This window comes from Carlito syrichta, unplaced genomic scaffold, assembly GCF_000164805.1.
Source record: "Carlito syrichta isolate Samal-C Ts95f unplaced genomic scaffold, Tarsius_syrichta-2.0.1 Scaffold306783, whole genome shotgun sequence".
Classification (NCBI taxonomy): Eukaryota; Metazoa; Chordata; class Mammalia; order Primates; family Tarsiidae; genus Carlito; species Carlito syrichta.
Window position 1 is genome coordinate 164,860 of NW_007250879.1, and position 26,367 is coordinate 191,226.

General features: G+C 36.4%; 1 protein-coding gene across 7 annotated transcripts in view; it reads left to right on the forward strand.

The window, feature by feature from the left end:
- Positions 1 to 25,783, forward strand: part of CSNK1A1 (casein kinase 1 alpha 1) — a 48,902-nt gene extending 23,119 nt beyond the window's left edge. The window contains exons 3-10 of one of the 7 annotated variants that reach the window (XM_008063370.1): positions 1,609 to 1,707; positions 4,526 to 4,609; positions 8,732 to 8,871; positions 10,219 to 10,297; positions 11,332 to 11,406; positions 13,866 to 13,972; positions 15,198 to 15,346; positions 23,292 to 25,783. In XM_008063370.1, coding sequence (XP_008061561.1) covers positions 1,609 to 1,707; positions 4,526 to 4,609; positions 8,732 to 8,871; positions 10,219 to 10,297; positions 11,332 to 11,406; positions 13,866 to 13,972; positions 15,198 to 15,346; positions 23,292 to 23,299 — 741 coding nt within the window. In that variant the 3' untranslated portion in view covers positions 23,300 to 25,783. Of the gene's footprint in view, positions 1 to 1,608; positions 1,708 to 4,525; positions 4,610 to 8,731; positions 8,872 to 10,218; positions 10,298 to 11,331; positions 11,407 to 13,865; positions 13,973 to 15,197; positions 15,347 to 17,026; positions 17,203 to 19,295; positions 19,422 to 23,291 lie in introns of those variants that run through there. The other 6 variants (XM_008063371.1, XM_021715176.1, XM_008063373.1 and 3 more) reach the window with 6 other exon arrangements.
- Positions 25,784 to 26,367: the final 584 nt, after the last annotated feature.

Consider the following 26,367-nt stretch of genomic DNA (forward strand, 5'->3'; position numbering starts at 1 on the left):
AAGAATATATCTTATAGAAAAGATGGACATTTGATCATTTGAAAATTTAAAAGTTTCGTTGTACACCACAGGTGCCATAAACAGCCTGCAGACAAAACTTTTAAAATTTATGTACATAGCAGCAAATGAAAGGTTGTCTGTTATATGCAGAAAGCTCCTACAAATTGTCTATTATATGCAGAAAGCTCCTACAAATTGACGAAAGAATGACAGGCAGAGTATAATTTGACAGCTCACTGAGGAGTAAATCCAGATTGATACAGCCAGTTGTGAAAGGTAGTCTGATATCTACCACAGTGAAAAATTGACCCTTTATCCCAGCAACTCCCATAATAAGAGATACAAAGACCATAGAAATAAAGCACTGTAGGTAAGAATATATATCTAAGTATATTAATAGCATTATTTATAGTGGGAAAATGTGGAAAACAATATGTGAATATTGTGCGTTGGGGATAATTGGGAATACCATAGAGTAACTGGGTTTGGTGGTTCACGCCTGTAATGTCAATTCTTTGGGAGGTGGAGGTGAGAGGATTGCCTGAGTCCAGGGGTTCAAGACCAGCATGGGCAACTTGGTGAAACCTCATTTCTACAATAAATAAAAAAAATTAGGTGTGGTGGTGTGTGCCTGTAGTTCTAGCTGCTTGGAAGACTGAGGCAGAAGAATTGCCTGGACCCAGCAAGTTGAGGCTGCAGTAGCTGTGAGCATACCACAGTACTCCAGCCTGGGTGACAGAGTGAGACTATGATTTGGGGGGTGGGAGGGAACCAAAGAATATTTGTGGCCATTATAAAGAATATTAAAATTATGTTATTTGACTTTGAATAATTTCCAAGAAATTAAGAAAAGCACGTGAGAATGGCACGCTTTTAAGTATTTAACTTTTGAATGGATTATATGAGCATGGAGAAAAACGTGGGAGAGTCCAAAAAGCATGCGAAAAAGGAAAACCCCAGCAGTATATGCTCCCTCTTATGTAAAAGATACATGCTTATATTGTAGCTACGAATTCTTGGGAATGTTTGAGATATATTTAGTTAAAACAAGCAAACAAGAGTAAAGTGAATAGAATGCTTTTATCTCCGTTTCAAACAGTAACAACTCTTTTATATCTATATCTACCAGTCTGTCAACCTCCCCTCCCACCCCCAAGCCTATATGTCTATGAGTTTGTGTGTGTGTGTATCTTAGAGCATGAAAATAAGTTCTGAGTACTACTAGGCCGTTTTAACACAGGTTATTTCAGAGGGTGTAGGTTTGAGAGTGGAAAGCTCTTACTTTATTTCTTCTAGTTTAGCAATTCTAAATGTATTCTAAACAATTCTAAATGTATTGTGTATAATTTAAAAGTCATAAACACTAAGTCTTCCTATCAGATTAAAACCTATGATTTTGATCGTTAATACTGGAAGGTAAAGCCTTAGGACACACTGTATGTGGTTTATGCTTAGATGTCCAGTGTAGAAATAGCTAGTTGTCCTTCTATTTAATGTTTTCTGAGACTGTCTTTGTGAACTCTAAATAATGAGATATTGAAATACTTGAGGAATAATGTGTTATTTTCATTTACCACTTAACTCAATTATCTTTCCTTTTTTTTCCAGATGATCAGTAGAATTGAATATGTGCATACAAAGAATTTTATACACAGAGACATTAAACCAGATAACTTCCTAATGGGTATTGGGCGTCACTGTAATAAGGTTAGTCAAATGCTCTTTGCATGAAAGAACAGAAAGTAAAATATCAACAAGAATTGCTTTGGTAAACTTTCAATCTTTAAAAAGCCATAGTAAATTGAATTTGCTGTTGATAGTTGCTTTTAAAAAATTGTGTTAGAAGGATAATCAGCTATCTCTATTAACTTAGTAACTTGAAATAAATTTTCTTCAATTTACTCAACCAAAGTTAGTGACCTATATGGAAAATTCCAAGGACTTTATAATGAACTACACTTGTCTATGCTATTTAACTGTTGAATCTATTTTTCTTTCACAAAAAATAGTGAAAATCCCCATATTTTTTTCCTGAATGCTAAAAATTAGATTTTAACCTGTGGCTCTGAAGTGTGGGTTTTTGTAATATATTTGCTTGTGCCAGTGTGGGAACACTGACCCTCTGTCACCATGGCTTAACATTTGCTGACTGAGCATGGTTGATAATATGAATTCTTCAGTCCTTGAATTTTTTATGTATTTAAAAGGATAACTTTCAGGCCTGCTTCAAAAGTAGTTGGCAGTTTACTTGGGTGTCAAGTTGGGTGAGTTATCTAACTCTCCCTCCTCCCATTTTAAAGGAAAATACAAACAAGTTAAATGAACATGCCTTTAACAAAACTAGTTCATTGTGGGGGGTCTCTGAGAGCTTTTCCACTTACGGGGTGATTGGATTTTAGCTAGTGCCGCATGATAGCACAAATTATGTTGAAATTGTATCTGCAATGATTAGTTTTATTGCGTGAATTGCTTTCTTTATCAATTCAATGTTGAGCTCGGGCAGACAGGCAGCATTGGCAATGCACTAAACATGTTGTGATCTTATGATCTGATAGAAATTCTCAACTTCAGGACAACTTGGGGACTATTTTGTGTTTTTTGTTTTGTTTTGTTTTGTTTTTGGAAGGAAGATTCCCATTTGTTGATTGAGCTATTAGGGAATGTTTGGTGTATTAGGTCTATAAATGTTTACCTTTGTTTGCCTGTATGAATGCCAACTTGGAACCAGTACCATTAGAACTGGTGTTATTTGTTAATGTGTGAGATACTGATGTTAAGTCTGACCAAGTTTTAGGAAATTAAATTTTTTCATTGAGCTTTAAATAATGAAAGATATTTAAATCTACATTTAGCTTGCAATTTAATTGAAAGGAAATATGACTGAGTTTAGTTTTTGGGCAGTGTTGCCAGTTTGACTCTAATCTTCTTTTGACCATTTCTCAGCCCTCTCCTTTCCAGTTTCTTGCCCCTAATGACCCATTATCCCCATGCTATCCCTGTTCTGCATGTTGACCTTGCAGTACCTGATTTTTGCTTGAAATTTAAATGATGACCTAGATGATATCACTTTGCTCTTTTTTTCCCCATCCTTAAGAATAGCTTGTTAATCACATTGTTGTGTTAAGGAAGGCTAAGTTCTCCAGTTGTGAAAACCTTTTTAGGATCTGTATTTTCCTCACCAATATTAACACATTCGCGATCGGCACATTTTTCACTTTACTATTACTGAGAGTAGGTGAAAATAAAATCTGAAGCTGGTTGCTGCAAACTTCTGTTAAGTACAAGTGAAATGGTCTTTCCTAAATCATCACCTTTTTCACCATACAGTTGAAAGTTGCAGACATATCCATTATTTGCCTCAGACACCACTCTGACTTAGCATTTCGTACTTTGTATTTTTATTTGAGTTACAAACCGAATATATATTATATATTTGTTTCTTAATTTACGTTGCATTATGACGTCACTATCTGTCTCACTATTGCTAATAAGTTCACTGAATTCACCTTCGACCTCGGAAATCTCATCAGCATATGTCTCTTTTAACTTTCTTCTTGCCTCACTGTTCATCTTCAAGCAAGATATAAAAACACATACATATGACAACATTGCAGTATTCAGACACAGTTTGCAGAGATGTGAATTCATGTCATCAGTGACCATGAACAGAATTTGGAATGGCATAAATTCTTATCAGCGATCGCGAATGAGTTAAAAAGAGTTTTGTGGACCTGTTCACTGTTAAAACAGTTTCAGAGAGACCCTCGGGTTAAAGCAAAGTGTTTTTACTCAGCTAAGAATTCAAATATTAAACGTTGTTCTTGAACATTTTAGATTAGTGTTTTGTTTATCTAGCTGGTTTTTAGTGTTTTCTGTATTATAGTTTGAAAAATGCCAGTTGTATGAAACTGGATTCTTTGGTCAGCTTGTTCCTGTAGTTTTCTATTTATGGGGGGGAAAGATGGGGGGGGGCTTTTGAGGTCAACTTTTTAAGTTAGATTTATTTGGAAAATTGTTCTGAATTTGACATTTAGGAGTCGCCACTCCAATCTTTAGTGAATTTGTTCATCTCTTCCAGTAATCAGCCCTGCATGCTTACAAAATAAATTTTAAGGTGACTAAATGCCTTCTACCTCTTCCTTACTGAAGATTTTTTTCCCCTGTACAATCTTTTTTTGGGGGGGGGAGGGCAGATTGTGGTACCAAAGATTGCAGATCCAAATTCCCCATTTTTGATGAAAAGATTTAAGAGCCAAATGTCACCATTGCTATCCCTGTTTCAGGCAGTGACACAATATAGTGGCATTAAAAACCTGAATAATTTATAGAATTCAAATTTCAGTTCTTGAGCATGTGATTCTTATTTGGAAAGCTGAGAAGCTACATACAGTGCTTGGTGGAAGAAGGATGGCATTTGGCTACCCTGTTCTTTCTTTAATGCCTCGGTGTTGCCTGTCTGCGCCGGCCATTGTTGCAATGTAAGCAATACTGTTTGATGCACTGCCACCCTCTATTGTCTGTTTAGTGTTTAGAATCTCCAGTGGGGAAGAGGAAAAGAAGCATGACTGTTAGTACTTCTCAGGACCCATCTTTCTCAGGATTAAACCAGGTCTGAAACTGTCTCCTATTCCAACCTCAATCCCAAATTCATGTGCTTTTCTTTTTTATTGTTTTATTTTGATTATTTTTGTTTTAATTCTGGAGAATGTAGATCTTGCTCAAGCACCTCTTACGTTGGCATTATTCAGACATACTTGGCAAACATAACATTACTAAGATGTTCTTTGTGGCTTTTGCTTAAAATTTGTAAAGTTTAGAGAAAACCTAAGTGAAAATAGGATATTATGTTTAGATCTCTAACATCTATATGAGGAATGATATATTGGTGTAGTATTGAAATTTTTTTTACCTAATAGTAAGCTTGAGATAGACTGTTAGTTTTTAAAAATGTGTTTGGAGTTGCACAACTTAATACACGAAATATATTTAAATTCAGTTGCATCGGTGCTGTATAATGAATATATTCTACCTCACCTCTCTTCCTTTTCCCCAAGGACTTCAGGTAAGTGTAGATCAGATTTCAGATCTAGTGTTTCTAGAATTGATTTCCTCAGTCTATAAATTCACCAAATGGATACTTACAGAGCATTATATGCTCTGGAACTAGAACACAGTGCATTCTTAATATAATATAATTTAAGCACTTACCAAATTGTACGATAAATTATCATTAGTAATGCATTAAGATAAATAAATGCACAACCTGATCATTTAGTTTTTGGTAGACTAAACACCCTCGTAATTTTCTAAATATTTAAATAAAATGTAAGTAGAACACTTAACATTTTCTTTACTTTTGCAAAAGTTAAATAGCTTTTTTAAAACATTAATTTTAAGGCAAAGGAAAGTAAATATATTTTATAACAAAATTCGGGTTGGTGCTCCTGAACAAATGAATCTTAATCATTCAGTTTAGTATACAGTGAAAAGGAGGTATTAACATTAGTATTCAGAAAAGAAAAAACATGCTTTGTGGTACTTTAATAATCTGCATGTATCACCTGGGTAATAATCACCTTGTCCTTTTCTATACTGATGAGCTATATTCTAGGTGCCACCCCCCCACCCCCCACTGTTAAAAAAGAAATTTTAGAAATTGAAAGTTAGTTTTATACAGGCAAGGAAGTACCAACTCTTGTGACTAGATCTTGGTTGGGGAGAGAGTATGGTGGGTAATTAGGTACATTATGAGACTATGATTTTTTTTTTTAAACTGTTGCCTCATTTTTACTTACCCATTCATTCTTGATTTTATATATAATGATTTACCTCACAAGATTGTATTGGATTGTTCATATTCATACCAGTTGGCTGATTGTAAAGTTAAGTGACCTTGTGAGTCTTTTGGAAGGGCAGAGGGGATGTGATCCCTGGTTAGGAGAAAAATTACAAGCACTGAAAATCAAGATTAGCATTAGTGATTTTGAAGAAAATGTAATTATCCTCTGTTGAAGATAATTACCTTTGAAGAATAGGCTGCCGTCTTTCAAATGAGTGCAGATTTTACTCACAACATGTGATAGATGAGTAAAAAATCCACAGAAAAGCAGCCTGCCCACCAAAGAAATTTGCCTGTCTTTGCACATGAAGCCTATGAAAATATATTATGCCTATTTGATACTTTTCCTCATTTGGTTCTACTTTTACATATTTATAGCTTTTTTATTGTATCCTTGGTATCATGTGGTTTCTTGTAAACACTTCCATTATGTTTTTCCATTAGTTTATTTAAGTTCCAGAGAGCTTGATAGGTACCTAAGGTAATGAACTACTGAGATTTTTTTCAAAGTTTTATTTTTATTTCACACAGTTTTCTTTTCAGTTATTTGCTGAGAATAAAAAACCTTTGTTCAACAGTGACTTTTTTATTTTTATTTTTTGAATTGGAGTCTCACTCTGTTGCCCAGGCTGGAGTGCAGTGGCACGCTCACTGCCACCACAGTCTCAGCCTGCTGGGCTCAGGCAATCCTTGCTCCTCAGCCTTCCAAGTAGCTAGAACTGCAGGTGCGCGCTACTATCCTTTTTGATTCATTGTAGAGACAAAGTTCTCAACAAGTTGCCTGGGCTGGTCTCAAACCCCAGAGCTCAGGCAATCCTCTCGCCCCACCCTTCCAAAGTGCTGTGATTACACAGGCTTGAGAGCAGTGACATTTTTTTCCTGACTTCTTTTCCATTTTTATAAGAGAACTTTTAAAATTGGTTTATTTGCTTTTTAAACTTTTGTTGTGATATTAAAGATTGAGATGTTTAAGAAGTTAGTATTTTATATTTTTAGTTTTCATGAAAAATAAGGTTTCCTTTAGTGTTAATGGGAGGATGGATAGACCTCTCCAGTAAACACTGCATTTCTAAAAAGTGTTTTTTGGTTGTGAGGAAGTGTCTGCTTATTGAGTTGCAAATGGAACTGTTGAATGTACATTTAGACATGAATGAAACTATTTGACATACTCTAGTCAGAGCTTTCCCCCTTTTCTCCTTCACTTTGAAGTACTAAAGGAAGCAATCCTAGAAAATATCCACTAGAGTAAATTCTATGTTCTAATCACTGTTCATTCAAAATCCAAATGTTTCTTAGGGATATTTTTAAAATAGCATGAAACTGAGTATTTTGTGATTATTTTTCCCTATGTTTTCTATTCAATATGAACCTGCAGAATTTAATCATAATTTTTGTTTTGCTTAACAGAAGTGTATTTTGCTCATTTTAATTTTTGTGTACTGAGCTGGTTTTCATATCAAGAGAAACGAAACTTTCTTTCTGGATGTTTTATGATACTAGCTTTCCTACAATAACTTGATTACGTAGGGAGTTTAATCATTTAATCTCATTATGTAGAGCACTTTCATTATCCAATTATATTTACTAATAATTTAATCTTCATTACTTTATAGTAGACTAAGTGAAAATAAGCATCTCATTGTTGACACGGTGACCAAAGTATACATGTCAATGTCTGTACCATCCAAAGTCTAATTGAAAATAGGTTATAGTGCCTGGCTGAAATAGATGTTACTCAGCCTTGTAAGAGAGGTATTTGGTCAAATCTTTTTAACCTAAATCAATCACTTGCTTTATTTATTTATTGACACAAGCCCTACAGATTAGGGGATTGGATTTCCCAGCACATCACAGATATAAACTGGCAGAAAAGACCCATTAGCTTAATGGCAAAAATAACTACAAAATTGTAGTCATAACTAGAGAAGAATAATTGTTCAGGGCTGTATAGTGTAAGGGTACTTAGACCTGCCTAGTTCAATAGTTTTTGCAGATTAACTTTATTACAATATAGTATAATCAATGATTTTATGATAAGCCAAATTTTTAAGTAAAGATTATCTTATTTTAGAAGATAGGTAAATGTGGATGTATTTTATTCTTATTCATCAAAAATAGTTATTTTGAGTTTCAAATTCTGTAGTATAAACTTACATTGCTCAGAAAAATTAGCTATATTATAAGTGAATACCTTATTTACTGGGTACCATATAGATGAGATAGTATGAGATTTTATTTTGTTCTAAAATACTAGTTTTGTTTTTAGTTAGCACATTGAAACGAATTGTAAGCTACCTTAATTTAAATACTAGGTGGAGTTTTTTGGGTTTTTGCATCAACTATTTTCCAGAAGTTTAGACTGACTGCATGCATAATGTCAGTGCCAAGTATTGGTTTCATTGGCAATATCAGACTTTCAGGGTTGTCTGTTTTAAATAACAAGCATTCTGTTGGCATACTGAAGAGTGGCCTTTTTAGGGGGGAAAAGTTCAGATAGCTTATATCTAGATTTTGAAACCTCTTGCTTGTTTACTAATAATAACAGGAGATATCAGGTGTCATGGCAGCTAGCACACTTGTCAACTCATGCTATCAGGCATGTATACATTTCTCCACTTTATAAAAACAGTCTCCTGCATGCATAATAAACCAGACCTGTGAATTTTATAAACGACAAGAAGCTACCAGATTTAACTGCATTTTTAAAACTTGCTTTATTGATGAGAACTAGTAAAGGCTTATTGGGGTATTATCTGTTCATTGTGTATTCTACTTAGGATACTTTTGTTTTGATGTATTTGAGTACATAGAATAGATGCCATTTAATGCATAAGAAGCAGTTTAATTGAACAAGGTTTAAAGACCTAATGTTTCTTTATTTCTCTTTTTAAGTTATTCCTTATTGATTTTGGTTTGGCCAAAAAGTACAGAGACAACAGGACAAGGCAACACATACCATACAGAGAAGATAAAAACCTTACTGGCACTGCCCGATATGCTAGCATCAATGCACATCTTGGTATTGAGCAGAGGTAAGCTTGAAAATGTCATGTGTTTATCACATCTGTAGCCGAAGCCATTGATGGGTTTTTGGAATATTTTAGTTAGTTTCTTTCAGTGTCTTAGGATGTTTCTTGGCTGAGGATTTGAAGGATGCTTCTTAACTATTTAACCTGCTTTAACCAGTGTAGAGAAGCCAGCTAAATGAGGTCTTTTGTTTTCTTTCTTGAAAGTTATCTCAGGGGAGAAACATTGCATAAAGTTAGAAGCATACATGCAATTTGAAAGTTTGTTCTTGCGGCTAAAGATAGTACTTATAGGCGGGCTTGGTGGCTCAGCCTGTAATCTCGCGCCTTTGGGAGGCTGAGGTGAGTGGATTGCTTGAGCCCGCGGGTTCGAGACCTGCCTGGGCAACTTGGTGAGACCTCATCTCTACAATAAATTAAAAATTAGCTGGGTGTGGTAGCACGCGCCTGTAGTTCCAGGTACTTGGAAGGCTGAGGCGGAAGGATCATGGGAGCCCAGCAGGTCAGGTCGAGGCTGCGGTGGCCGGGAGCGGCCACTGCACTCCAGTCTGGGCAACAGAGTGAGACTCTAACTCAAAAAAAAAAAGATAGTACTTATTTTTTTAAATGCTGTTTTGTGACTTTGTATATTTTAGTGATACAAGTTGAATTTTGGGGAAAATGTATTATAAGAAAAATGTCCTGAGAGTCCTAAGCCAAAAGGGGGTTGGCGGGCCATTTTCGGTTCTAGTTTTCCAGTCAGATACCTAAATTAATAGGATTTTGTTTAAAATAAAAAGTTCTCACAATCTCTGCTCTCTTTCTCTTTCTTTATCTAAATTCTAGAGTTTCATTTCCCTTCATCTTGTATCAATCATGTTTGTAACTTAAAGCAAAGATATGCTCCCAGGTTAGGGGACCACCTAGGAAGAATTTCAAGCTTAAGAGATACCCCTGAATGTTTGAATACCGTGTAATATGTATCTGCTTAAATATTTATTTGTATATACATTTGTGTATATAAATGCTTAAAGTGTTAACTCGTTTTCGCGTTCCTCAAGTTATTTTAATGAGTTTCTTCAGGACTTAGAAGTGTCCTACTACTTGGTTCTTCAGTTTTCATTAACTTGATTGTTTAGCTAATTCCTTTTTGTTGTTCTAAAAATTGTGAGGCTATGATGGTTTGTATCATTTTGGATTCCATGAGAAAAGTTCATCATGAACTTTTCTGTTACCTTAACAAGTAGCTTCTTACATAGGACACCAAATAGCTCTCTTTCCTTGTTTGGGAAAATTTATGCTGTTTACTTGGCTTTCTTTCTTATATTTTCCATAATAGCTCCAATTCATAAAATTACATTCTTTTTTTTCTAGTCGCCGAGATGACATGGAATCATTAGGATATGTTTTGATGTATTTTAATAGAACCAGCCTGCCGTGGCAAGGACTGAAGGTAACTCAGACTCATGTTACTGGTTTTTTTCTTTTTAAGAATAAAAATATATGTTGGAAAAGATAACATTTAAGGGCCCTTCCAAATCTGTTTTTTTTTTCTGAGATTGAACGAGCATTAATTTACTTTTGCCATTTATTTGGGAAAATAAAACTTGATCATTTCAGTAAGAACTTAGTTCAACTGAAGAACCATGTGTTTTCCGACATTAAGAAGAAAGGTGGAGACTTTTTCATTTTGATGTGTTGCCATGATGTTGAAAATGTATGTTTTTAAGTACAGTAAAACCTGTTTATCCAGGAGTACTGGTAATTATCATAACATTTTATTTCTATTAACTAGGAGGTTTACCGTTAATTTTGTGAGTATGTGTTAATGGTAAATCACCATTCCAACTTCTTAGGACTCTGTTTGATTTTTTTAAAGGAAAAATGCACCTATATTTATTGAGGACTTTGGGCTAGTCACAGTACTCTGTTCTTGTGTGGGTGGCTTTATCCCGTATGAGTATTTTTACATCAGACAAATACTGTGACTTTCACAGTTAACTCAGTTACTGAAGTCACTAAATGGTAGACATCTTTTTTTTTTTAATACATCTACTTCGAAGGCTAAGGTGGAAAGATTGCTTGAGACAGGGAGTTGAAGACCACAGAACATTATGAGCCTAGGAATAGCCGCTGCGCTCTAGTCTGGGCAACTAGAGCAAGACCCTATCTCTTTAAAAAAAAAAAAAAAGATGAAAATGCTTTTCAAATTTAACCCTACCCAATTTTACTTAAATCTCATATCTTCATGCTCCTGTTAGATGTACCTTTTCCTTATAGCTAAAATTATGTTTATAATGTAGAAACGCATGTAAAAAATAAATAGGAATAAAGTATTTAGTTGTGTTGGACTTTTGATATCTTTTTTTTTCTAGGTGAAGAGAGTCCCCTTGAATCTCACAAGTATTTGTGTGTGCCAAGTGTGCTAAACTAAGGTTCTTTTCAGTAGCACTGAGTATATCTTTGTGATTTGATTCTTTTCCACAGGCTGCAACAAAGAAACAAAAATATGAAAAGATTAGTGAAAAGAAGATGTCCACTCCTGTTGAGGTTTTATGTAAGGTAATTATATGCATAGTGAGTGTTAAGAGAGAGAAGTAATCCAAGAACAAAAAGAAACATTTTACTTGCCAGCCTTAGAATTTACACATCCTATTAGGTAGCTGTTTACCATTTTAAATTTACATTTTGCCTGTTAACAATGGTTTGAGTAGAGGGGTTGTTTCACGTAAGTGTTTTGTGTTTCTGGTCTGTTTGGGCCCTTCTACTGTATTAAAAATTGGAGGTGCTGGGTGCTGTGGCTCACGCCTATAATCCCAGCACTTTGGGAGGTGGAGATGAGAGGATTGCCTGAGCCCAGGGTTCAAGACCACCCTGGGCAACTTGGCCAGACCTTGTCTCTACAGTAAATCAAAAAATTAGCTGGGCGTGGTGGTGCATGCCTGTGGTTCCAGCTATTTGGAAGGTTGAGGTGGAAGAATTGCCTGAGCCCAGCAGGTCGAGGCTGCAGTGGCTGTGAGCGTGGTACGGTACTCTAGCCTGGGCAACAAAATGAGACTCCAACTCAAAAATAAAAAATAAACAAATAAATAAATGTTTCCGATAGAACCTCATTAACCTGTGAGAGAAATTAAGAAATATTTTCTCTACCTTAAGACTAATGCCAGAGAAGAAGAATATAAGCAATTAGTACATAAAGGAATAGTTAAATATGCAGACAGATTCAAGTAATCCAGAATAGCAACTGTCCAGCAATAAAGAAATATAGAAGACATTTGCAATCATTCATTTCTCTGAAACGTCAAACTTCATAGAAAGGCAAGTGAGTTTAGAATAGAGAAAGAAGTATTTGTGTTATGAATAATCACGATCTCTTATGTAGAAGTCCAGATGGTCCCCTTTAGACAAGAAAAGAATTATAAACTTGAAAGTCATTAGAAAACGATATATTAAATAGTTGAATGATAGAATTAGGGAGAAACCTGGCAGTGTTAAAATGTTCTCGGTCTCATAGTCATGCTGCTTCCCGTCAACATAGAGATGAATGTATGTAGGTGATTTAAAAGTTCTATTAAGAATTTTTAAAGCCGGGCTCGGTGGCTCATCCTGTAATCCCGCGCCTTTGGGAGACTGAGGTGAGTGGATTGCCTGAGCCCGCGGGTTTGAGACCCGCCTGGGCAGCGAGACCTCATCTCTACAATAGATCCAAAAATCAGCCGGGCGTGGTAGCGCATGCCTGTAATTCCGGCTACTTGGAAGACTGAGGCGGAAGGATCACCGGAGCCCAGCAGGTTGAGGCTGCGGTGGCCGGAAGCGGCCACTGCACTCCAGTCTGGGCGACAGAGTGAGACTCCAACTCAAAAAATAAAAAAAAAAAAGTTTTTAAAAGATGTATATTTATTAGTTTAGTTTCAGGTTGTTACCCAGTGAATGAAGTAGCATGACTACTTTGTAAACATTAATGTTGTTTGCACCAGTACAATCAATAAAAAGTACTGCAAGGTTTCCACTGTATCCTGCCTTATCTCCAGGATGTGTGAAATTTCTCAATCGTAAGGTTGTAGGAAGAGAAATCCTTTTACCTTACCTGACTCCACATTTGTATTTGCTCTAGATTTGTAGTTTGTGCTGTTTTAATATTTTGCATTTTATGTTGCTTGTGGCAGAATTCTTTGGGCATCTAAAGTCTAGACCCTTAAAAATGTTTATACATCTTTGAGAGTCTTTTCAAATGAAGAAAAACTGTATGTCCATGAATGTCCATACAGTATTAATAATAGAGAAAAATTAGAATCCACCTAAATATTTAAAGGCAACAAGTTAATTATGGTGTATTTGCTAAGTAGGATATTATGCAGCCATTCAGATTTATGAAGAGGTATTAAATTACATAGAAAGATGTTTGCAATAGAATTTTAATGGAAAAGAGTAGAATAGGTTATATATGCAATATGATAACAAGCACATACACAGAAAAACTTAATATATTCATAGGAAGAAAGCATTGGATTGATACGTATCACAAATGTTAACAGTGGTTGCTTTGTAGATTTCATTCTTGTTGATTCTACTTTTTGTTTAAGTGGGTATAGTATTACTTTTGTAAAATGTAATCAGCTTTAGAGCATGGGGAAAAGGTGGCCATTCATGGTCTTGTTCTGAAAGTATTACTGGCCTCTTTTGGCATTTGTTCATTATTGCTGTTGGATTAATAGACTTTGATAAATAATACATTTTAATAAATGGGGTATCTGAATTATTTAAGAACATAATGCTGGAGGAAAAGGTATGTATTTCCTCTGCTAGCATAAAAAGATACTGTACATAATAGAATGGGTAGAATGATGAAATTTTGTTTACATATATGAAGATACCAAGTCATAATTATCTTACCTCTCATGTCTGCCTACAATGTGGTAAAACACTCTACCCAAATTTATTTTTTGCTTGTATTTAAATACATTTACTTTTCTATCCTAAAATTTTTGGTTTTTATTTTGTTTTAATCCTTGAACCTCTAGGGGTTTCCTGCAGAATTCGCCATGTACTTAAACTATTGTCGTGGGCTACGCTTTGAGGAAGCCCCGGATTACATGTATCTGAGGCAGCTATTCCGCATTCTTTTCAGGTTGGTTTTTAATGCATTTTTAAGATTAAAAACTCCAGTGAGGAGGATTGGTTAAATCCATTTAGCATATCTTTCTGATAAGTAGTAATGCAGATCTAACTAATAGGAATACAGATCTTAAGAAACTGATTTATTTGGGATTAATTTGACATTTTTCTCTTTATAGTGCAAATATACTTGAGGTGTTTGGTTTGCAGCAGAAGAGAGCATTGGAATAAAAAGTAGAATCTGACTTTTCCAAAGTAATTGTAGTTCACATTAGATATAAGTGGCTGTCAGTGCCCCCTAGAACTTTCCATCTTTGGTATAAAAGCCTATTGAATACCAAATAGAAAAGTAATTAAAATATCACATAGTCATGGAGTCTGGTAGTGTGTAGGCGGTCCCAAACTGGGGTTCCTTGGGAGCAAGCCAGAATTAATTTTGAACAAGAGAAGAAGAGCAGAGAACATGTGGCTCAAGCTCTCAATTGGAAGAGAACACAAATTGAGGTAATCCTTTAGCCCTGAAAAGTCTTTCCAAGTCACCAGTACAGGCATCTCATAGACTTGCAGTTTCATTCCCCCTCATATTTGTTTCTAGAAGTACCCCTGTTGTGAATATCCTCCTATATATTTGGCAACTTGACTCAGGTTTGTAGTTTTTCAGAGTGCTTTTTTGACTTCTATTTACCTGCTCCTTTCAAGGAAATTTGTGAGTAGCTATTACTTTAATACATCCAACAGAGTGGTGATGTCATTTTTCCTCAGTTGTTACATGTAAAAAGTGGAATTATTTCCCTGGACAGTTTCTTAATAGTTATCAGTCCATTAGTGAGAGGAATCTTTTATTTAATTGAGTCAAGGTCTCACTCTGTTACTCGGGGTGGAGTGCAGTGGCACAATCACGGCTCTTAGTAGCCTCAACTTCCTGGTCTCAAGTAATCCTTCCACCTTAGCCTCCAGAGTAGCTCTACTCCAGAGTAGAGTAGCTGGGACTACAGGCATCTGCTACCATTTTTATTTTTTGTAGGGATGAGGTTTCACTGTGTTTCCTAGGCTGGTCTCAAATTCAAACAATCCTGACTCAGCCTCCCAAACTGTTGGGGTTACAGGCGGGACCCACTGTGTTCCTTTGAGGAAATATTTATAATCTAAAGAAAAGCCCTCACTGTCTTGAAGTTAGGAGATTATTTAACTGGATTGTACTGTTACAGGATTAACATAAAGAATGTTCTGTCTTCCAGGACCCTGAACCACCAGTATGACTACACATTTGATTGGACAATGTTAAAGCAGAAAGCAGCACAGCAGGCCGCTTCTTCCAGTGGGCAGGGCCAGCAGGCCCAAACCCCCACAGGCAAGCAAACTGACAAAACCAAGAGTAACATGAAAGGTTAGTAGCCAAGAACCAAGTGACGTTACAGGGAAAAAATTGAATACAAAATTGGGTAATTCATTCATTCCTAACAGTGTTAGATCAAGGAGGTGGTCTTAAAATACATACAAATTTGGCTCCGTGTTTTTAAAAAAAGACGTCCTTGGAAAATTTGACTACTAACTTTAAACCCAAATGTCCTTGTTCATATATATGTATATGTATTTGTATATACATATATGTGTGTATATTATATCATTTCTCTTGGGATTTTGGGTCATTTTAACAACTGCATCTTTTTTACTCATTCATTAACTCTTTTCCAAAATAAATATTTGGTGTTGGGAATATAATATAATCAATCAGTCCAAAATCCTAGACCTAACACTTGTTGATTTTTAATAATGAATCTGGTTAGCCATGGTATTTTGAATTTATTTTGACTAACAGTGTTAAGAATTGTTTATTTGCATGTTAATGCTTTAGCATTTAAAATGGAAAGTTGTGAACGTGATCTGATTTCAAGAGGTGAGTCTGGCATTACCCCCAAAGTGTCTATCTTCTCAGTCGCAAAGAGGATCTCAGTTACTCTCTTAAGTGCTCAAATAACTGCAAAGCTTCGCACATCTCTCCTAGTCACAAAAATAAATTCCTTACTTGAAATTTAACTGTATGTGATCTTAATTTCAACGTGATTCCTCTGGTTTTGGCTGTTTTTTTTAGAATGTTACAAACATCAGACTCTAGGGGTTTTGTGTGAAATTGAAGTCTGCAGTTAGTTAGGCCTTGCAAATTGAAGATGATTGGGGCAAATGCCATGGAAACTACTAGTCAATTTTCTGTCTTCTCTGGCATCTAATGCTTGTGTGGAGTAGAACTGCTGGGCACAGCTCAGTTTTCGATCACTGCTGCCATACAGTTCCACTCCCACTTTCATGCTGTTTTATTTTCTTTTTCCCTTTCTGGGGCTTACCTCCTGATACCTGCCTACTTCCTGGAAGTGGTTGGCAGGTAAGGTTTGGTTTTTGGTTTCTCATTTGTTAGATTTCTGAATGACTGCTTTAGTCTGAGCCTGGCATTTATAGATTCGTCTACATTTTTAGTGTTGTGTTTTAAACAATTTTGTGATTTAAAATAGATTATAGTCTGAGGATACTTTTCAAGAAATATAATTAACTGATGTCATCCTTATCCCAGCAGCTTATGTTTCCCTTTCATGTTCCTATGTTTGGGAAGATTCAAAGTTGAAGATTTAATGTAGATATTTTCAGATGGTGAAATTTAAGCCCACAGTAACAAATATGCTTGCCTAGTGCTGTCCTGCAGCATCACAGTTGGGACTAATCACTGTATTAACTGATCATAGTGCTAAGATGTTCATAATTCAGTAGGCAGCTAGTGGCACTGTAAAGGGGTCCTACTATTTAGGTAAGGCCGCCTTGACGGCTATAGTGGATTTGCCTTTCTTACTAAATGAAACCAATTTTCACCTAAAGGTAGCTGGGATAATAGGATCATCACGAGTTGCCGTTTCTAGAACTAAAATTAGATTGAAATCTCTCCTGACCTAGAACATTTCACTTCAGGCATTCAGCAGCCTTCAGAAAGAATTGTCTTAATTTGAACTAGTTCCATTGTTAGTTTAATGTGTGTCTCTTGCTCAATAAAAAAGCAGAATTTTTGTTCTGCCTTATCCAGGTCTTAAAGATGAGAAGTTGGATCCACTGAATTAGTATGTTTTCTTGGTGGGAAAAAAATTGTAATTAAACTTAAGTTAAATCCTTACTTTGTTTTGTAGCTATTTTTCCTAAAAGTAACTTAAAGTCTCATGAAAAAATTTTTTGGCATCATTAAACATAGTGGGTATACAAATTATTACATAAATATGGATTTGCAGAATTCTGAAAAATCAGACTTTTCATGAAACACATCATGTATCTTTGACTCATTATTTTCAGGGATGCTTTTCCAAGCACTATAGTTTGTTTGACTCCTAGCAAAATGTTGCTTGCTACTGAATATACTACTTTATAGAATACAAGCAACAGGATTCTTGAAAATAATTACATTGTTTTGGATACCAGACTTAGTGCTCACAACAAATCTTACACCATGAAACACAGCTGGGCTGAGAGTGGCATGAAAATGAGCAGGAGGAGTCCGTTCCCCCACCCTCTGCTCTACTCAATACCTTGGGCAGCCCTACAGAATCTCCTCAGAAGGCTGGAGTTGGAAAGCACCTGCATTAGGATGTTCCTGATTCCAGTCTCTAGTAAGGGTGTGCAAAGCAGTTTCTTATGTGAGAGTCCACTATAGTGCATTTTTTAATTTTAGAACTCATGCAACTCATTGATTTGTTGATCCCATGAAGATCATTCAGTAATGATGAAAACAGGGTGGTTTGTTTTTGTTTTTGAGCTGTGGGCTCACTGTATTGTCCAGGCTAGAGTGTAGTGGCATGATCACCGCTCACTGCAGCTTTAACCTTCTGGGCTCAGGCGATGCTCACTCCTGAGCCTCCCAAATAGCTGAGACTACAGGCATGCACCACCACACCAGGCCGATTTTTAAATTTTTTTATAATATTTGCAGAGAGGAGGTCTCACTTATGGTCTGATCTCAAGCTTCTGGGCCCAAACAGTACTCCTGCCTTGGCTTTCAAGAGTGCTGGGATTTAAGCATAAGCCACTGCACTCAGCTGCTTTTTCAATAATTTTTTTATTTTAGATTAGAAAACATAGTTTATTTAGAAAGTAAATTAGAGAGAGAGAGAGAAAGAGGAGATTCACCTCCCCAATGTAAGGGAGAGGGCCAAAGCCAGGAAACATGGCCTGTCCGTTTAAATATATTTTATACATTGTTCTCCAAATGGTGCATGGTGGCATTCAGTCATGTATTTATTTTTGAAGAAATAGCTAATGTCTCTTCATGCAAAATTATAATAGGGCTTTTTTTTTTTTTTGCAGTTAACCAAGAATGTCCAAATTCTGGTTTATTTAGCTAATGTGAGCCTATTATGTATTAGGCAGACTTGTGTCTTAATTACTTTTCTGCCATTTAAAATACTGTATTCTAAATCCTATCAAAAGAAACAAGGCGTTTCTCTTTATGCCCATTATAATAATCTGTACTAGTCTTTTAATGCTCCAGTACCACAAGATTATAATTACTGTTTTTTATTCATGTTCAAGAGAAAACTGCTTAAGATTCAAGCCCAACACACTTCCAAATCCATTTTCCTCCCTTCAACTATATGTACTTACCAGAAAAGTATTTTTCAAGACATTCAAAAAGCAATAAAGGGAAAAATAAATTTGTGTTTTTATTTTTTTGAGTCAAAGTCGCGCTCTTGTAGCCTAGGCTGGAGTGCAGTGGCATGCTCATGGCCACCACAGCCTCGACCTGCTGGGCTCAGGCGATCTTTCCGCCTCAGCCTTCCGCCCAACTGGAAAAATAAATATTTTTAGGATATTCAAAATCCATTTAAGTTCATCATTTATTTATTTAATTGAGGGCAGCAGTGGGGGAGAATTTAGAAGGTGGTAGAGCTGAAGGTGGATGCTCATTTAATTGTGTGCTGTAATCTTCATCAGCTAACCCATCTGTTCACTACTCTAGCCGTAGATACTAAAGCATTGTTTTGTGCTAATAATATGATGGCTATCAAATCGTTGGCATTCAAAGGAGATTAGAAAATACTTTTTCATCACATTAATTTATCATGTCCATGGCCTTCCCTGAATTACCTTCCAGTAGTTACGGGGATTCACCTACCATTGATGTCTAGCTTAACTTTTTCTGACTCCACCAATTGCTGCTAGGCATGGTGCTGGTCACTCAGCAATGTAACCCAAATCACAGGGGAAGATCTTGCAATATCTGGAGAGACTGATCTGCTCTGAATTCACTCAGTCTAAAGAAGTGCCAGGGAACTGCATCTGCTGCTGAAACCTTGACTTTTTGTCAGCTTTTTTCACTGTGGACAGTAAATCTGGAGAGAAAAGAACTAAATGACCCTACAGAAATTGAAGATGCACATGCAACACTTGGTCTGTGATCATCAGGAGCCCCAGAGTCTCCAAGGCTGCTGGACCTGTCAAACTTTGCAACTTGTTAGACTGAAGGATATCACAACTTTCAGAAGACCCAGAGGAATACATTGTTGCTGTGACTCAGTGGTGTCTAATGCAGACCATCTACCAGTTGGGGAAGGAATCCGTTGTAACAGGTATTTTAAAAAAACTTACTGGTGTCAGAAATCTGTAGCATAGCACAGTGAATTTTGTCATAGGGAAGGCAAGCATTCAGATCATCAGGAATGATGCATACTTACTATACTGAAATTGTCAGTTATTTCATTTGTAATAAAAAATAATTATCTTTTTTTTGTTTGTTTTTGAGTTGGAATCTCATTCTGTTTCCCAGGCTGGAGTGCACTGGCACGCTCATGGCCACCCCAGCGTCAACCTGCTGGGCTCTGCCGATCCTTCCGCCTCAACCTTCCAAGTAGCTGGAACTACAGGCGCGTGCTACCATGCCCGGCTAATTTTTTTATTTATTGTAGAGCCATGGGGATCAGGCAATCCACTCGCCTCAGCCTCCCAAAGTTCTGGGATTACAGACTGAGCCACCGAGCCTGGACCTTTTATCTTTTCAACGTAATACCTTTTAAATTTCTGTAGGGAAAGAAAGGATTATTATAATTTTTTAACTTTGTATGCTGCCAGTGTCATTTAAAAACCATACAAACATGTTATAGGGTAACTTATAAATAGGATAACTTAAAATTAATGGCATGCATAGTGAATATGGCATGCAAAATGACTTAAAAATCTATGTCTTATACTGTGAAAGGATGCTAAATTTCAAAAGCCCATCAAAAGCGAGCCATACTACTACATAAATACTTCTTTGAACTAGTTTCTGGTTCTTTTAGACAGGGACATCTGAAGTTGGTTTACAAATAAGAACAGTTACACACTACTTGGCAGACTGAGACAGTAGGATCTTTTGAAGCCAGGAGTTCAAATCCAACTTGAGCAACGTAGCAAAACTCCATCCCAAATAAACAAAGCAAAAAGAATACACACATACACTTTAGACTTTAGATTTGAGGGATAGAATCTCCTTGTTATATAAAAAAGTAAAAACATTTTTTTTTTCCTTTTACACATTTGAAAAGAATATTTTAATGTAGCTGTTAACTCCTGAATCATCAAATTCATCCATTTCTTTTTTAACTTTTTCTGCCTCCTCTCTTTTTTAGGAACAAAGGGATTCATTCATTCCTCATTTTAACTGATGTTACAGTGAAGATGGGTTCTTGAACTCTTGGAAACCAGGAGAAGTCACCAATCCACAAGATAAAAACCAAGGACTATCGCATACCAGGCAAAGAGTGCTCAGTGCTTGAAGATCCGATGTTGGATACCTGCGGAATATTCCTGTTGAGGTTTTTCCTAAACAGACTTCATCAACATCTTGGGACACTTCATTGGAGAAATGCTGATCCCTGGGTGGAATATCCTACTATTGACCCATCCGAAGAGTCACAACTGGTTTTGGCTGCTGTGTTCTACCCGGAATATTTTTAGGCTAGCCATTAACCAGTTTCTAAACAGTTGTTATCATTAAGTGACCCAGCAATACGTCAAATATCACATTAAATGATGAACAGATATAGTTCTAATGTAGAGCTTAGTTTGTTGGTGATGGTGCTTTTCCCTTTGAAAGGCGTTTGGTGTGTTCACTGTAACAATCAAATTATTCACCATAATAATGACTACATAAGAAAACTATGATAAAAGCTTACAGTTTTAGTAGTTGTGCAAACACGCTTTTAAAAGTCATTTTTAAGAAGAATTACAGGAATTAAAACCGAATCCTGATAGCATAAAGGTTATTTCTGTTTAATTACTCCATAGTTTCTTAACCTGCATAGCTGCTTTTCCTGTTTTTTTGGGGGGGGGGGTTGAGTTGTCACCCAGACTGGAGTGCAGTAGCCTCGACCCGCTGGGCTCCGGCGATCCTTCCACCTCAACCTTCCAAGTAGCTGGAACTACAGGCGTGCACTACCATGCCTGGCTAATTTTTTGATTTATTGTAGAGATGAGGTCTCGCCTGCCCAGGTGGGTCTCGAACCCACGGGGTCAGGCAATGCACTCACCTCAGCCTCCCAAAGGCGTGGGATTGCAGGCTGAGCCACCGAGCCCGGCTATTCTTCTGTATTTTAATTTATTTTTATGAGACAAAGTCTTGGTCTGTCACCAGAGTGGAGCGCAATGGCATGTTCATAACCCACTGCAACCTCCAACTCCTGGCTTCATGTGATCCTTCTACCTCAGCGTCCCAAGTAGGAACTGTCTGCATGAATTACCATACCTTCTAAGTTTTTTCATTTTTTTTGTAAGGATGGGGTCTTGCCGTGTTGCCTAGGATTATCTCAAACTCTGGCATCCCAGAGTACTGAGATTACAAACCTGAGCCACCATTCCCGGGCTTTTGTCCTGTTTTTAAATTGGAATTAAGTCATAGAGTATAACTAGATTTTTTAATAAGAGATTTGATTTGACAGCCTTTAAATTTATCTTGATAATTCTGTTTAATAATATGCATCCAATAGATAATCCCTGTAGTAAAGTACATTCTCAAAGTTTGGTTACCTTTTCTTTTTGGCACTTGCTTCTTAGGCCCTTTGTGCCTGGGCAACAAGGTCTATTATGCACCTACTCGAGGCACTGGAGAGGCAGAATTAACGTACTCAAATGTTTGTCCTCAGGGCTTAGCACAGTATATTTATTAAATGAATGACGATGACTTTCTGCCTTCAAATGTAAAAGCTAGTACTTAACAAAAGTGAGAGAATACCAAGAAGTGATGCATAAATGTTTAATATTTTTCAACAAGAACAAAGGCATATATGCATAAAAAGTAAATAATATAAGTATCACATGAAACCCACAAGAGATGGCCCAACTAAATGTTTGAGAGGGGAAAGAAAATAAATAGATAATGACTGAAAATGTGGCCACTGAGGAGAAATCACAGTGTGCTAGAATGAGCTAGGATTAGATCTGTGAGGATTTGGAAGGAGGTAGACAAAGATATTGTTGTCTCAGAATGACTGTAGGTGAGAGGAAATGTGTTTTTGACATGTTGGGGTTATTGCGGGGAGATGGGCCTATTTTATATTTCTTTTTCTCTGCCTGCAGCCATAGATAAAGGAGTTGCCACCCGAAGGTGTCTAGTAGTCAAACTTGCCTTTATGTAGCAGCTCAGAAGTAGATAAAGCCAAAACAGCGCGACTTGTTCGCATTGTCAGATCAGTGACAAAACTGAATCGTTTTAATGCAGCTGGTGGGAGTAAGGATGCAAAAGTCCATCTGAGGTTCTGGTACAGAAACCCTGTCCTCCTCAGGTCTGTGTTACTGGGAGTGGTTCAGATAATTACGTCTTGACTGCGTTTTTTCCTAATGTTTATCGTTCCTCGCTTGTATCAGAAATAATGTGCAGAAAAGTTTGCTCATACGATGATTAAAATTGTACTCTTTAGTTATTGGAACAAGGGAATCTAAGCTTTATTCTCTGGGCAAGTGTTGAAATGCACAATGTGTTCTGGGTACTAAAAATACAGAAGTGAATAGAATGCTCATTTGAATACTAGTAATTTGAGGATTGTGTACTGGGAGGCTTTCATTCACTTGACACCACTCCTTCCTAGAGTTGTTCAAAACAGGAAAATGTGTTAATTATAGATTCCTGTTTTTCTGTTTTAAAAAGTTGAGCTAGTGGTTTTTAAATAGATGAAAATAAAATAATAAAAAATGAAACTAACCATTTTAAAGTATTATTGGCCCAGTTCCACCCAATTTTCATATTTTGGGATAAAGTTTGAAAAATTTTTTATCCTGGAATTTTAACTTTTTTTGTTTTTATTTTACTTATTTATTTTTTTTTTTGCCAGGTTTCTAAGCATGAATTGAGGAACAGAAGAAGCAGAGCAGATGATCGGAGCAGCATTTGTTTCTCCCCAAATCTAGAAATTTTAGTTCATATGTACACTAGCCAGTGGTTGTGGACAACCATTCACTTGGTGTAAAGAACTTAATTTCAGTATAAACTGACTCTGGGCAGCACTGGTGATGCTGTATCCCGAGTTGTAGCCGCTGTAATTGTGAATATTAACTGAGATAGTGAAACATGGTGTCCGGTTTTCTATTGCATTTTTTCAAGTGGAAAAGTTAACTAAATGGTTGACACATGCAAATGGGTGGAGAAATTGTGCATATGCCAATTTTTTGTTAAAACCTTTTATTTTGAACTATACTGCTTTGAGATCTCATTTCAGAAGAACGGCATGAACAGTCTTCAGCCACAGTTGTGATGGTTGTAAATGCTCACAATTGTGCGTTCTTAGGGTTTTTCCATCCTTGGGGTTTGCAAGTTGTTCACTTAAAACATTCTCAAAATGGCTGGCTTCTGGTTTGCAAGCCAGCTGATAAGGTAGCAACCAAAGATTCCAGTGTTTGAGCATATGGAAGACTCTGCCTGCTTACCTGTGCTAGAAATCACAGCATCTAAAGTGAAGACTTAAGACAAACTTAGTGACTACTAGATTATCCTTAGGACTCTGCATTAACTCTATAATGTTCTTGGTATTAAAGAAAAAAGCATATTTGTCACAGAGATTTAGTTAACATCTTACAATGGAACATGTATGTATGTTGCTTAGATAAATGTAATCACTGTAAACATCTATATGATCTGGGATTTTGTTTTTATTTTGAAATGGGAGCTTTTTGTTTACAAGTTCATTAAAAACTAAAAACTGTTTCTGTAAGGAAATGAGGTTTTTTTTTTTAAACAAAACAAATGCCTTGCTGAATTGCTAAGAAATAAAATCTCCCCAATTTTTTGATAGACCACTTTAAGCCATTTGTTACATGATATTCCTTTGCAAGTCATTTTAGATTTTAGCGTTAGAACTTTTTCTCAATTTTTCTTATTTTAAGGTAATTCTTTGCTCTGAAGGGGGAAGGCCTACTTTCATTTCTCTTTTTTTAATGACTTGCAGGCACAGCATCTAGTACTGCAGCTGCCAGAACTTGGTATTGGAGCTCCTGCCTGCTGACTAGCAGCTGGACTGATTTTGAGTAAGAATGAAAGCATTAAAGGGTTTGACTACAAGACGATTTTCTTTAAAATAACTTGTGAAAGGCTATAATAATTGACTCTTGGAGCGCATCTCTGTGAGGTTCCATCTGTGAGGTTCCAGGATCCTTGACTCTCCCACCTCTTCCTGCTTCCCCAGGTTGTTGCACGTGTGCCTCCTCTCAATCTTATTTGCACGTGCTTTCCATTTTCTCTGACCCAAGGGAAAGAAAAATTTGTTGATAATTCTTTACATAGTGTAATTTATTCATTAATAGCATGTCGGGGGGGGAAAATTAAAAGAACATTTGTCTGGAAATGCTGTGGGGCGCCTATTATGTAAATGTAGGTATTTTGTAACATAAGCTTGGAATTGTAAATTGACACATGTTTGGTCAGATTGTTTCAGGTTTAATTTGGTTTTGTTTTTTTTTTTATTTGAAAACTACTTTAGCAATAATTAACTCCATGATTACCACATTCTACCATTAAGGGATATTAGTACCGTAATTCTGAAGAAATCTAAGTCTGAACTTTTGGGGTAGGCAGCTTCTTTGTTTCTTTTCTATCCACCCTTGTCAGTTAAGGTATTTGTTTCTTGACTAATAAACCCTTTGATACTTTTAGCCAGAAATCAGTCTCATAAAGCTATTTTTGAGTATAGTTTGTGTAAAATAAAAATGTTTAGCTTTGGCAATAACTTCCAAGCTGAACTCCCTCTAGCAAGATATTTTTTCAGTGCTTTTATTTACTATGCACTTAGACTATGCACTTTTTCTGAAATATTTTTGTAACACTTTTTTGTATTTTTGCCATTTGAAAAGGTTGTGGTGTAGTTGGTCTGTAATTATGTTGCAGATTTAAAACTACTGTTAGCTTTGTAAATCCAAATATAGGTGTCTTGTCCTGGTCCTCGTCCTTCCATCTGCAGCTGGAGCTGGAATCCCATTGACCTTCTAGCTGCCATTCATTTTCTTCACAGTTCACAAAAGAAGAATGTGAAATTCATTGAATGCTGTTACTAATCCTGTCGGGAGATGAATCTCATTTCACCAAAATTAAATTATGTTTTTCCACTAAAATGATGATACAAGTTGAAGACGCATCACTCAAAATTGGAAGACCTCACCACTAAGGCTCCACAGTGGCTTACTCGGCTGAACTCTAGGTTACTGCTCTTTACTTTGTTCACCCGTTGGGGGGTGCAGTTTTTTTAAATGTTGGGAGATGGCCATTCTAACTACTGTTGAATGTCTCTGTTTTGGGAAGGTATAACAAGAAATAAAAAAGAATATATATGAAGGGGAGAGGCTGGTTATCTCCTCCCATATGGTTGTGCTTATACTCTTATGGCCTACAAGTGGATATTTGGAGGTTTGCCCTTTACTGTAATTTTCCTTCAACAGATAAGAGCTTTTCCTATTTCTGCTAGTCCTTGTGGAACTATGAATGTTTCAATCAGAGCATACTGTAAACATAAGCTTAATTTTAAGCGTTATAATCAAAATACCAAACGAAAAGATTTTAGAACCTAAGCCGATGAGCTAGTTTTCCTTTAAGTTTACTGAAATATCAAGACGCCGTAACTCTTCACTAGAATGAGCCAAGGGAAATCTACGGAGGGCTGGCATAGACATTTTTAGCTCAGCTGAAAAGTTAGTTTGGCTCTTTCTGAGTAAAACCGGTATAAAGCAATACGCCAGGTTTTCTTTGCCAGTCTTTAAATGGTGATAACTGCAACTTTGTCGTCAAGATGTGAGGAAGTGTTGTGAATAGTTACATGCGTGTTCCCTATTGTGCTCTTTAGAGAGAGACGTGAGACTGTACTTTGAACACGTAGTCATTGCTTATAGCATTTGGGGGATTTTTTTCCCCCCTTAAAAAATTTT